This window comes from Suncus etruscus, chromosome 2 (assembly GCF_024139225.1).
Source record: "Suncus etruscus isolate mSunEtr1 chromosome 2, mSunEtr1.pri.cur, whole genome shotgun sequence".
Lineage (NCBI taxonomy): Eukaryota > Metazoa > Chordata > Mammalia > Eulipotyphla > Soricidae > Suncus > Suncus etruscus.
This window is the reverse complement of record NC_064849.1, coordinates 5,683,734-5,695,920: the sequence shown is the minus strand read 5'-3', so window position 1 is coordinate 5,695,920 and position 12,187 is coordinate 5,683,734. Positions and strand designations below refer to the sequence as shown.

Genomic DNA, 12,187 nt, shown 5'->3' with positions numbered 1-12,187 from the left:
AAGGCTTCCACTGGGGCCCTCCCCACCTCTGCCTCTAACTGGTTCCCAATTCCCCTTTCTGCACTCCTAAACCCTCTCTCTCTATAAACTATCCCTCCCTCCCTCTCTGGGCACCACTCTCTCTGCATAGGATTCCTTTGTTCTAATAACACACTGTGACCTCACAGCCACCTGCAAATCACCTACTTGGGGCAGCGCCTGCACCACTGTGTCCAGCAGGGCCCGCATACCCGTGGCCATCTTCAGCAGCTTCAACACTAGGGTGAGAAGGGCGGTGACAGGGGTTGCCATCTGCCCCCCCCCATGCCCAGGAGATTCTGGGCACACCCCAGCCCGGCAGGGAGAGGGCACAGGGCGTACCACGGGCGATGCGCAGGACCCTCATGATGCGGATGATGGTGGGGTTGATGGGAAGCGCGGCGCTCATCTCGATCTCCTCCAGCGTGATACCCATGATGGACAGCAGCACGATGGCCAGGTCCAGTTGGTTCCACCTGGGGCGGCAGCCATCAGTCTCCCCGACCCATCAACACCTCCCTGGCATGCCTCGTTCCCCGTGTCCCCCACCTGTCCTTGAGGAACCTCCGGAACCCAAAGGCCACCAGCTTCAGCACTGCCTCGATGACAAAGACGATCGTGAACACGTAGTTGCAGTACTTCAGAGCCTCATCCAGGGACTGGGGGAGAAGACAGAATGTGAGAGGCTGTGGGGACCCCCACCTCAGGTGCTCTGTGAGCCCACTGGTTCCTTCCACCGGCCCAGAGGCACTGGCTGAGACCTTGCCTTGGCCGTAGGAAGGGCAGGGTTGCTCTCTGATGGCCAGGCCACCTGCAGTCAGCATGGTCCCCCACCTCCTTGACTCAGGCCTGGCCATGCCCTCAAGGGGGCTGATCAGTGGCACCCACCTTGGGCTGGTCGTAGTGCTCCATAGACATGGTGATGACGTTGATGCCAATGATGAAGGTGATGAAGAGGTCCAGGTAGTGGCTGGTACACAGGGAGTGGATGGAGCGGCGGGTGGGAGGGTAGTCGGCATAGTAGGGCCGGCGCTGGGCCTCTGTGGGAGAGGCGGGCAGTGGGCCAGGGGCCAGGGCCACCCACCAGCTCCCAGAAGGCTCAAGGGCCGAGACTGGGGGACACATAGGCTGCTCCCTGTGCAGCTTCCGTTAGTGAGAAGGACTGTACAGAAGGGGCACCGGCTGGGACCCCGGTGTGCAGGGATAGGGCTGAAGTCAAGACATGGGCTGTTTGACTCCAAGCAGTGGACGCTCAGAGCCACAGATGTCCTGAGCTGGGGTCTTTGCAGTACGTTCCAGGAGGGGTACCGAGAAATTTCAGTGGTGAGACAGAGACTGGTGGGAGGGCTGGTCCTGTCTCTGGCCCAAGGATCACGCCTGCCCCTCCAGTCTGATCTAGGCCAGAACTAGTCTCTGAGGGCTGAGGCCCTCCCTGCTATACCCCAGGGTCGTGGCTGGGGCCCCAGAGAGGCTATAGCCATAAGCCAGGGCACTGTCGCATGTCACCCTGCCAAGCGCTGTGCCCACTGCAAGCTCACGAGGGTCACTGAACTCCTGTGGATGGGGCAGATTAGCCACATGGAGGGGGAGGGGAACCCACACGAGCCGCAAAACCACACACAGGAAGGTGCACAGCCGTGTCCTTCTGTCCGGCATGCTGTCACTAGCACGCGGTTCATACAGCCAGGGGGCGAGTGGGCAGCCAGGAGCTGGGGGTCAGGCATGCAGCCACACAGAAGGACACGTGTGGGCACAGAGCAGCTGGTACAGGGCTTGCGTGGGGGTGGGCGGGAGGGCTTGGGCAGCCAACTACAAGCTGAGCTGGGGACGGCTGGCAGCACCCTGTCCCCCACCTGCAGCCTAGTGGATTCTGGGTGCAGCCTCTCTCCTGGACACCCACCCTCCCGCATGGTGGCAGCAAGAGCTAAGTCAGGAGCAGCTTAGGCAGAGGCCACAGAAGCAGGAACATGCGGGGCTGCCGGGCAAGGCAAGGTACCTGGGTTGGGGAAAGTGCCTGGAAAGATAAGGAGACGGTCTGAGCCAGCCGCAGCGGGCGGGGCACACGTCAGTCCTCCTGCAGGAAGCCCCCCCTTGCTCCCCAGACCCACGAGGGACCCCGAGACCCACACAGCCTAACTCCCTACCACACACCCCATCCTGAGGTGCAAGAACTTGGGGCGACTCTGCACCCTGGGACCACGAAGGGCAGAACGGGACTCTCAGCCATCTGAGCCACTGGGGAGGCCTGGAGGGTGGGTGGGGAGCTGGGCTCGTGCAAGGTCTGGCAGCTGGGCCCCCCTCAGGTCCCTTCTGCAGGCCTTACTCCGGCGCTTCCTCTCCAGCCGCCGCAGCCGCTTCTCCTCCCGCCGCCTCGCCTCCTCGGCCTCCTGGTGCTGCCGGCACTTGTGGAAGTTCTCCACCACGACGCCCACAAACATGTTGAGCACGAAGAAGCTGACGATGAGCAGGAAGGAGATGAAGTACAGCAGCATCCAGGGGTTGTGGTTGGGCACGGGCTGCGGCACACGAGGGGCATGGGTGTGGTGCCCGCACCTGCCCTGGAGTCCCAGCCCAGCCCGCCCACCCTCTGCAAGTTCTGGGACCATGCCCTGAGCTGTGCATGGGGGACAGCCCAAAAGGGAACAGCTTTGGAGACTGGGCTGCCCTCCTCACTCGCTCGCACCTGTTGGTCAATACCCACAGCGTCCAGTCCATCGTACATGATGTTCACCCAGCCATCCTTCGATGACAGCACGAACAGGGACATCAGGGCCTGGAGGCCAGACCCAAGATCATCACTACCCAGCCCCGGCCCCAGCACCTCCCTGGACATCCTCTGCTACTTGCCAGCTGGCATCCCTGTGGCCCCACCCCTGCTATGTATCTCCACCGACTTGCCAGCCCCGCCTCACCCAATCAGCCCCATTCAACAATGTGGCCCCACCCACCTGGCCCAGGTTGTCAAAGTTGTATTTGCGCCGCACCCAGCGGTAGTGGGCAGCCCGGCACTCTGCCTTGGTAGAGATGTTCCTGGTGTCCGAGCCCTCGCAGTAGTAGAACTTCCCCTTAAAGAGCTGAGCAGGGTGAGCCATCACCCTGAGGTGGTCTGCTATGTACCCCTGCCCGCCACTCCTGGCCCCACGAGGAACTCTAGCCAACAGGCAAGGCTGGGAGTGTCTCTGCTGGCTAGGCCCACTGCCCCGCTGCCTGCTGCTGATACCTGCACCCCCAGGATGCCAAAGATGATGAAGAAGGCGCAGCAGATGAGCACAATGTTCCCGATGGGTCTGAGCGACGAGATTAGCGTCTCCACCACCAGCTTCAGGCCTGGGGCTCGGCTGATGACCCTACATGGGCAGAGCAGCGGGCACAGGCTCAGAAATAGCACTGAATGGTAAGAGGGTGCCATTGGGCCCACGGGGAATGCAGTCTGACCAGCTCCCAGGAATATGGCCCCTGATGGCTCCCCTGGACCCATCTAGTTTCATCTTGATGATCCCAGCTCAACTCCGGCCCTGCTCCTACCCATCTGGCCTTGACCATGGCCCAGACTGCACCCAGAACCATCCTGCCCAGCCCAGAATGCCATGCCCCCACCCACCTTAGCGGTCTGAGTGTGCGCAGCAGACGCAGGACTCGCAGGATGCCCAGGATCTTAGCACCACCAGCAGAAGCCATGGCCACGATGATGTCCACCAGGGACACCAACACCAGCAGTCCGTCCAGCACGTTCCAGCTGCTCTGCAGGTAGGCATGCTCGCCAGAGACCAGCCCCAGAGCCACCACCTGGGGGGGTGAAGGGTCAGGATAAGGGAGGAGCTTCCTGGCAGGGCAGCTGGACTGGAGTGGGGTCTACCTGCCACCCACGGTACCTTCACCATCATCTCGGTCACGAAGATGGCTGTGAAGATGTAGTTGGAGACACTGAGGAAGACGCGTTCCTACAGCAGTAGACAGGGGTAAGGGTGGGGTTGGAACCTGATTCACTGGGGGACCCACCCCAACCATCCATCCGGTCTCCCAGCTGCCTCACATTGCTGCCAGGGTCGATGTCTGGCCGCTCCAGTGCGATGGTGATGCAGTTGAGGAAAATAAAGACAAGGACCACGTGATCAAAGAACTTGTGGGCGATGATCTTCTGGCAGGAGACCCGGAAGCTGCAGCCCAAAGATGGTGCTGTGATGAGGGGCCCAGGCGGGGCCGGACAGCAGGAGGGCAGGGGATCACCCCCCCATCCCCGTCCTGCAGCCCCCTTCTCCATTTGCAATCGGCTCAAGTCTCACCTGTTCTGTGGGGAGAAAAGGTACAGGGACCAAGGCTCCCGCTGCCGGCACCATTCGGGCTTGTAGGGGTCCAGAACCTTGTGAAGACGGGCGCAGCAGCTCTGCAGACAGATGTGACAGGTGTGCCTGCTCAGGACCCAGGCAAGGGACAGGCAAGGCAGGGCAGGGGGTGGGGCAGAAACAAGTGGGCGGAATGAGGCTGGCTGAAGGGTGGGGCCACACGAGGGGCGGGGCCTGGAGAATGGTTGGCCTGGTAGGTGCATGTGACAAGGTTGGGTGAGTGGATGGGTCTAGATAAGGGGCAAGACTAAAGGCATCTTCAAAGAGGAAACTGCACTCTCCAAGCAAGTGAAAGCAGAGATTAACAGATGGGAATATATTAAACTGAGAAGCTTCTGCACCTCAAAAGAAATAGCGCCCAGGATACAAGAGCCCCCACTGAGTGGGAGAAACTATTCACCCAATACCCATCAGATAAGGGGCTAATCTCCAAAATATAAAAGGCACTGACAGAACTTTACAAGAAAAAAATCTAATCCCATCAAAAAATGGGGAGAAGAAATGGACAGACACTTTGACAAAGAAGAAATACAAATGGCCAAAAGACACATGAAAAAATGCTCCACATCACTAATCATCAGGGAGATGCAAATCAAAACAACTATGAGGTACCACCTCATACCCGAGATTGACACACATCACAAAGAATGAGAACAAGCAGTGTTGGCGGGATGTGGAGAGAAAGGAACTCTTATCCACTGCTGGTGGGAATGCTGTCTAGTTCAACCTTTATGGAAAGCAATATGGAGATTCCTCCAAAAACTGGAAATCGAGCTCCCATATGATCCAGCTATACCACTCCTAGGAATATACCCTAGGAACACAAAAATACAATACAAAAATCCCTTCCTTACATCTATATTCATTGCAGCACTATTTACCATAGCAAGACTCTGGAAACAGCCAAGATACCCTTCAACAGATGAATGGCTAAAGAAACTGTGGTACATAAATACAATGGAATATTATGCAGCTGTCAGGAGAGATGAAGTCATAAAATTTTCCTATACATGGCTGTACATGGAATCTATTATGCTGAGTGAAATAAGTCAGAGAGAGAGAGAGAGAAAGATGCAGAATGGTCTCACTCATCTATGGGTTTTAAGAAATATGAAAGACATTCTTGCAATAATAACTTTCAGACACAAAAGAGAAAAGAGCTGGAAGTTCCAGCTCACCTTATGAAGCTCACCACAAACAGGGATGAGTTTAGTTAGAGAAATAACTACGTTTTGAACTATCCTAATAATGAGAATGTATGAGGGAAATGGAAAGCCTGTCTAGAGTACAGGCGGGGTTTGGGTGGGGAGGAGGGAGTTTTGGGACATTGGTGATGGGAATGTTGCACTGGTGATGGGTGGTGTTCTTTACATGACTGAAACCCAAACACAATCATGTATGTAATAACATCGTTAAAAAAAAAAGTTAAGGGGCGTGGCCAATAAAGGGGCGTGGCCAGGAACGTGGCGTGTCCTGCCCGAGCTGGGCCTGGCAAGTGAGCTGGAGGACGTAGAGAGGAGTGGGTGGGGCTTGGCTTAATAAGGGTGTGGCTTGAAAGAGGCGTGTCCTGCCAGAACTGGGCCTGGTAAGTGGGCAGGACGAGGCTGAATGAGTGGGTGGGGCTAGATAGTGGGTGGGGCCGTATAAGGGGCGTGGCTTGTAAAGGGGGCGTGGGTGGAAAGAGGCGAGTCCTGCCTGAGCTGGGCCTGGTGAGTGGGACGAGGCTGGATAAGGGGCGTGGCTTAATAAGGGGCGTGGCCTTCCCAACGACCTGACAAATAAGTGGGATGAGGCTGAGTGGAGTGGGCGGGACTATGTAAGGGGCGTGGCTAGAAAGAGGCGTGTCCTCCCCAGCTGAGCCTGGTAAGGGTGGGTGAGCGAATGAGGCCAGATATGGGGCGTGGCTTAGTAGGGGGCGTGGCTGGAAAGAGGCGAGTCCTGCCTGAGCTGGGCCTGGTGAGTGGGACGATGGGTGAGGGGCGTGGCCTGCCCAGTTGGACCTGACAAATGCGTGGGACGAGGCTGAGCGGAGTGGGCGGGACCATGCAAGGGGCGTGGCTGGAAAGAGGCGTGTCCTCCCCAGCTGAGCCTGGTAAGAGGGTGGGTGAGCGAATGAGGCCGGGTAGGGGCGTGGCCTAGTAAGGGGCGTGGTCGAGAAGAGGCGTGTCCTGCCGAGCCGGGCGGGCCACTCACGTCCTCCACGTCCTCGTCCAAGTCGGCGCCGTCGTCCTTCTGGCTGTCGATGCGCAGGAAGAACTCGCTGGGCAACGCCAGGCCCTGCCCGGGGCCGTCCTGGACCTTGGGCAGCAGGGCGCTGGGCTGCGCGGGCTGCAGGTCCAGCGAGCTGCCGTGGGCGAGGGGCCGCCCGTCCTCGGCCTCGTCGTCGGTGCTGCCCCTGCCCTCGCCCCACAGCAGCGACTCGCGCTCGCCGCACTGGCTCCGGCGCTTGAGGCTGGGCGCGCGACCCAGGCTGTGGCGGCTGCAGCGGCGGCTGCTCCAGGCGCTGCCCGGGCCCCAGGGCGTGCAGGGGGAGCTGCGGAGACTGGACTGGGAGGGGGGGTGAGCCAGCCTGTGTCCCCGCCCAGCCCCCCGGGCACCCCGCTCCCCTCGGGTCGGGCTCCCCGTCGCCCAAGGGCCCTACCGGTGACTTCTGGTCGCCCGGCTGGGGTTCCACGGAGCAGCTGCTTCCCCTGCGGGACTCCAGGAGGCTGAGGGCGGTGTCCAGGTGTGGGGAGTTCTTGGGCGTGGGCATGGGGGTGGCCGCTGTGCGCATGATAAGGGGAGGGGGCAGGCTGCCCCAGGCTTCCAGGTGCCCATTGGGGACCACTGTGAGCGAGTACATCTTCATGTCTGGGGGGGGGGAGGGCCACTCAGGCCTCAGGGCTTCCCAGGAGCCCTGGAGCCCCAGATCTGCGGGTGGAGGGGTGCCCATACCCACTGCCCAAATGTACCCGCAGACCCCAGGCTGTGGAGCTTGTCCAAGTCCTCCTCCAGGTGGGTTGACAGCTTGTCCTCATCCGTGTCTGATCTGTTGGCGTCACCCTGTGGCCGGGACATAGCATGAGATTGGCAGTGGGCCGTGGGGTACAAACTTGGGAGAACCCATAAGAGGTCAAATGCATTTGTGGAGTGTGGTGTGAGAGCACAGGAAGGCCCAGTACTACCCAGGCTTGGATGTGGGTGAGAGGTGGAGACCCCCTCACACACACACACACACACACACACACACACACACACACACACACACACACACACACACACACACGCAGGTGCAGGCAGGAGCCCTCAGGTTCCCTCACCTCCGCCTGGAAACCCTCCACCAGGATGGCCACCAGCAGGTTGAAAAGGACATAGTTGCCAAAGGTCATGAGGGCCACAAAGTAGAGGGCAGCCCAGGAGGAAGTGGAGGCCATGCCATTGTAGAGGACGACGTTCCAGTCCTCCTGCGTGAGAATCTGCAGGCACCAGGGTCAGTCCACAGTGTGAGATGGGGGTGGCCCATCGAACTCCCCAAACCCCCAGGCTGGCCCTAGGGCAGCACCTGGAACACTGTGACAATGGCCCACAGCAGGGAGTCGAAGTTCTTCCTGTCTGGGACTGTGTCCCCAGTGTCCGTCTTCAGGCTGAACTTGCAGCCAAACAGATGCATGCCGAGGATGCTGGGACAGAGCCGTGAAGTGAAGGAGAGGAGAGGAGAAAGGGGGGGGAGCAGCCCGGGAAGGGAGGGGAGAGTTGGGAAAGGGGTTGGGGAGGAGATGAAGAGGAAGCATGGGGAGACAGGAGGGAGCAGGGGCAGGCTGTCACCCACCCCAAGCCTGGCCCCTGGGCTGCCCGGGCACCTGAAGATGAAGATGAAGAGCATGAGCAGCGTGCAGAAGGTGGCCACATTGTCCATGGTGCGCATGAGCACAACCAGCTGGCGCCGTAGCGCGGGCATGAAGCGCACCAGCTTGAGCACACGCAACAGCCGGAAGGTCCGAAGCACCGAGAGCCCGCCGTCTGCCTGCCCCACGATCTCCCAGACACTGTGGGCACAACAGGGTGGGTCACCGTGCTCGGGTGCTGTCCTAGGCACCCCACGCCCAGCTCCGTGGCCCTGTCCAAGACGGTGCTCACCTGATGACCACGATGGCGCCATCGAAAATGTTGTAGGGGCTGCGAATGTAGCCCAGCGGCCCGTAGGCCAGCAGCTTCAGCAGCATCTCCAGCGCGAACATGCTGGTGAACACGATGTTGCTTATCTCCAGGGCATTGGTCAGCTCGTCGGGCTGCAGGGGGGCAGTGAGTCAGGGATCCCCTAAGCCAGCAGTGCTGAGCACCCACAGGTAATGGGCCTGGCTCATGTAAGGGCACCTTTGGGTGTGGGAGCAAAGCAGGGAACCCCAGGGCAGAGGCACTGCACCCAAGAAGGGACCCCAAGAGACAGCACCCAGGCCCAGATCTCTGGGAAGCCGTGAGCAGGCAGGAGTGGCACAGCACACACATATGGATTCACATATATATTCATACACAAACTCATGCACACATACATCCATATCAGATCTCACATATATGTCCATACACTCCATCTGTGATTTCATACGCATGCATGATCCCTGCTCATAGCTACTCTCTCTCTCTCTCTCTCTCTCTCTCTCTCACACACACACACACACACACACACACACACACATGCCCCACACGTGCTCAGGGCCTGCCCAGCGCACCTGCTCGTGGTACTCGACGCCCATGCTGAGCGTGTTGGTGAGGATGGCCGCCATGATGCCACGGTTGAAGTACTTGCTGTCTACAATGCGGAGCAGCTTGGCACTGAGGATGCCCCAGACGCGGCCTGGCCCACCCCACTCACTGGGGTGTGTGTGCCTCGGACCACCTGCGCCGGTGGGGGGCTGCTCTGTGGGGTCACGGTGGTCTCCATGCCGCACATCCTGTGTGAACTCGTACACCCGCTCGCCTTCTGAGTCCCCGCTCTCAGACCCGCTCAGCTCCAGCTGAAGGTCGTCCAGGGCTCTGGCACAGTACGGACAGCTGCCCAGCTCACAGGTAAGAGTGCCAGCCTGTGGGCTGGGCAGCGAGCAGGGTACACTCAGGCCCGACAGGCGACTGGGGGCCTGGCCCAGACCTGCAGGGAGAGACTGGGCAGGTCAGATGTCCTCTAACAGAATTGGGTGCCCAGGACCTCACCCACATGGAGTTCTACTAGGGTGACTGGCACACACCTGGGCAAAACATGCATGTGCCTGGGGATACTTTCAGCTGGGCACACAGCTGGTTCACATGCAGAAACACACAGCTGGCACAAGGTTGGATGAACATGCTTGAGCACACACATCCTGGTGCACCCCCACCTGGGCAGGTGCACGCACACGTGCACACACACACACACACACACACACACACACACGGGCAAATGCATGCATAGACACACGGGCACACACTTGGTGCTCTCCCTCCTTCCCACCCCTACACCAAGGGGCAGCAGTAGATGTGCCCAGTTGCTAGGCCACCCCGTTCAGGGATTAAACAGCCCAGGCCTCCTCCTGCAGATGGCTGTCAGAAGCCACAGCTGAGTTGGTGCCCACTATTCCTACGTGATGGCCGAGATCCTTTGGGATCAGCTGGCCTTCACATGGGCAGTGTGAGGTGGCCCCAATGGCGACCACCCCAAGAAGCACAGGGAACAGGCAGCCCAGGCCCCTGCCTACCCACAGGAGGACTCTCTGTCAGCAGTTTGTCTGCCTGGGTCCTGTTGTCTTGGGCCACGTCCTGTCCCAGGCGGGCTCACCAGGGTGGAGGCAGCCTCTACCTCCCTGACTCTGGGACCAACACCTCAAATGTCCCCCAGAAAGGGCACTGTCTACCAGAAAGGGGGGCCAGGCTGTGAGTTGGGCACGAAAAGTGGATCCTGTCCTACCCCAGCCCCTGGTGCACCCATTCCATCTGCTGGGCATCCAGTCCAAGACATTGGGGGTCCTTACCATGCTCCCCAACCAGGTGCTGGATCTTCTCATGGGGACTGGGGCTTAGACTCAGAGGGCTGTGCTTTCCGGCCCCCGGAGACCCCCTTGCCTTTGTCCCCTTGGGCCTGGCACTGCCTTTACTGCTGCCTAAGCCCGAGGGCAGGATGGTGGGGTAGTTCCGGGCGCCCAGTCCCGCGGCCAGCTTGAGGCTGGCTGCAGTGGCAGCAGCGGTGCAGACGGACTGTGGCCTCTCCTGTGGCCCCTCGACGTGGCAGTCAGCGTGATACACACTACGCACAGATTCCACACTGGGCCTGTGGCCAGGTGAGGGCGGCGCCCCTGCTGGAACTATCCTGCTGCTCGGGCCAGTGGCTTCGGGGCCAGGCCGGCGGGGGCTGCCATGGCTGAGGTGGTAGTGGTGGTGGTGATGATGATGATGGTGGTAGACCAGGTGGTGGACAGGGGCTGTGCACCGGCGCCTGGAGTCCTGGCTGTGCGGGGCACTGCTCGGATCCACCTTCTTGCACCAACGGCTTTGCCAGCGGGCACAGAGGCGCAGGCTGCGGCGCCGGAATTTCCGGCAGATGTGGCCCACATATTTGAGCAGCTCCTCGTAGCAGCTGCCAGGCTCCGAGAAGCTGGCCAGCGTGCTGTCGTTGGACAGGTACCGCGCCCGCTGCTCCCGCATCAGCTGATGTTCCCGTTGCTTTGTCTCGGAGAACTGCGTGGCGATCACCACCAGGCACAAGTTGATCATGAAGAAGGATCCCACCTGCCAGGAAAGGGTGGCAGTGGGGCCCGCTCAGTGCCCAAGGAGGAGAGAGTCAGGAGGGGCTGGGCTGCGTCTCCTGCATCTGCGTACTACTAAGGACTTGCTTGGGACACAGCGAGGGTGTGGAGTGGCTGGGGGGCACCAGTCTCTCTGTATCCCCCCCATCCTGTAGCTAGTGACTTCACCGGACACCTCGCGCCCTCCACGGCCTGCCCGCACTCACGATGATGAGCAGAATGAAGTAGATGAAGTTGTAGAAGGAATGCGCATCCATGACGTAGTACATAATGTCCACCCAGCCCTCCAGCGTGATCACCTGCACAGGTAGCAGCAGCAGCTGGGCTCAATCACGGCACCAGGGCAACCCGGGGTAGGTGGCAGAGAGGGAGCCGCGAGCCTGGTGCCCTGTAGTTCAGGGGTGCCCAGGGCTCCCGGCCACCCCCCCCCACGCCACTGGCACCCACCTGGAAGATGGCGATCCAGGCATAGCCGATGTTGTCGAAATTGATGGCACCATTGTGAGGGTTCGAGTCACCAGAGCGGCAGACGTTGTAGTACTGATTCCAGTTGATGCAGGCGTTGTGGCCAGCGCCTGCACCCTCGGCCTGTCCATAAGCCTCCCAGCCCAGTGTGCATTCCACACGCAGCTCACGACGGATGGGGATGTGCGAACACTTCTGCATGCCATTGTCGCGGCGTGAAGAACAGATGAATGGGTTCTCTTCGCCCTCCTCCGGCATATAATAAGGCTGCAGGAAGGTGAGGTTGTTGTTCCTGGGGCCGTAGGCAAGGAGAGAGGGAGTGAGTCAGAGAAGACGAAAACCAGGCCCCACCATAGCAAAGGGAAGAAACTAACTGTCCAGCATCCCAAACCAGGCTGAGACAGCTTGTCAGGGCAGGGCCTGAGGGGAGGAGCCTGGAGGGGCAGGGCCCAAGGGGGAGAAACGTGATTGGGTGGGTCTGGCCTAGGGGGCGGTGCTTGGAGGGGCGAGGCTAACTGGAAGGAACGTGATAGGGCAGGGCTTGGCCTTGATGGGCGGGGTTGTGCCAAGGGGAGGAGCCTGGTGGAGCAAAAATTGAGGGGAAGAACCTGA

General features: G+C 60.0%; 1 protein-coding gene across 1 annotated transcript in view; it reads right to left on the bottom strand.

The window, feature by feature from the left end:
• CACNA1H (calcium voltage-gated channel subunit alpha1 H) overlaps positions 1-12,187 on the bottom strand; it is a 33,011-nt gene that overhangs the window by 8,682 nt on the left and 12,142 nt on the right. The window contains exons 6-28 of the mRNA XM_049767958.1: positions 11,558-11,867; positions 11,317-11,409; positions 10,340-11,093; positions 9,068-9,483; positions 8,478-8,629; positions 8,201-8,386; positions 7,903-8,020; positions 7,661-7,816; positions 7,313-7,403; positions 7,003-7,211; positions 6,555-6,908; positions 4,302-4,402; positions 4,052-4,175; positions 3,891-3,959; positions 3,620-3,804; positions 3,239-3,365; positions 2,967-3,092; positions 2,702-2,791; positions 2,342-2,534; positions 907-1,058; positions 568-677; positions 361-494; positions 187-257 (exon numbers count right to left, since the gene is read on the bottom strand). Of these exons, the coding sequence (XP_049623915.1) occupies positions 187-257; positions 361-494; positions 568-677; positions 907-1,058; positions 2,342-2,534; positions 2,702-2,791; positions 2,967-3,092; positions 3,239-3,365; positions 3,620-3,804; positions 3,891-3,959; positions 4,052-4,175; positions 4,302-4,402; positions 6,555-6,908; positions 7,003-7,211; positions 7,313-7,403; positions 7,661-7,816; positions 7,903-8,020; positions 8,201-8,386; positions 8,478-8,629; positions 9,068-9,483; positions 10,340-11,093; positions 11,317-11,409; positions 11,558-11,867 (4,321 nt within the window). The remainder of the gene's footprint in view (positions 1-186; positions 258-360; positions 495-567; positions 678-906; positions 1,059-2,341; positions 2,535-2,701; positions 2,792-2,966; positions 3,093-3,238; positions 3,366-3,619; positions 3,805-3,890; positions 3,960-4,051; positions 4,176-4,301; positions 4,403-6,554; positions 6,909-7,002; positions 7,212-7,312; positions 7,404-7,660; positions 7,817-7,902; positions 8,021-8,200; positions 8,387-8,477; positions 8,630-9,067; positions 9,484-10,339; positions 11,094-11,316; positions 11,410-11,557; positions 11,868-12,187) is intronic.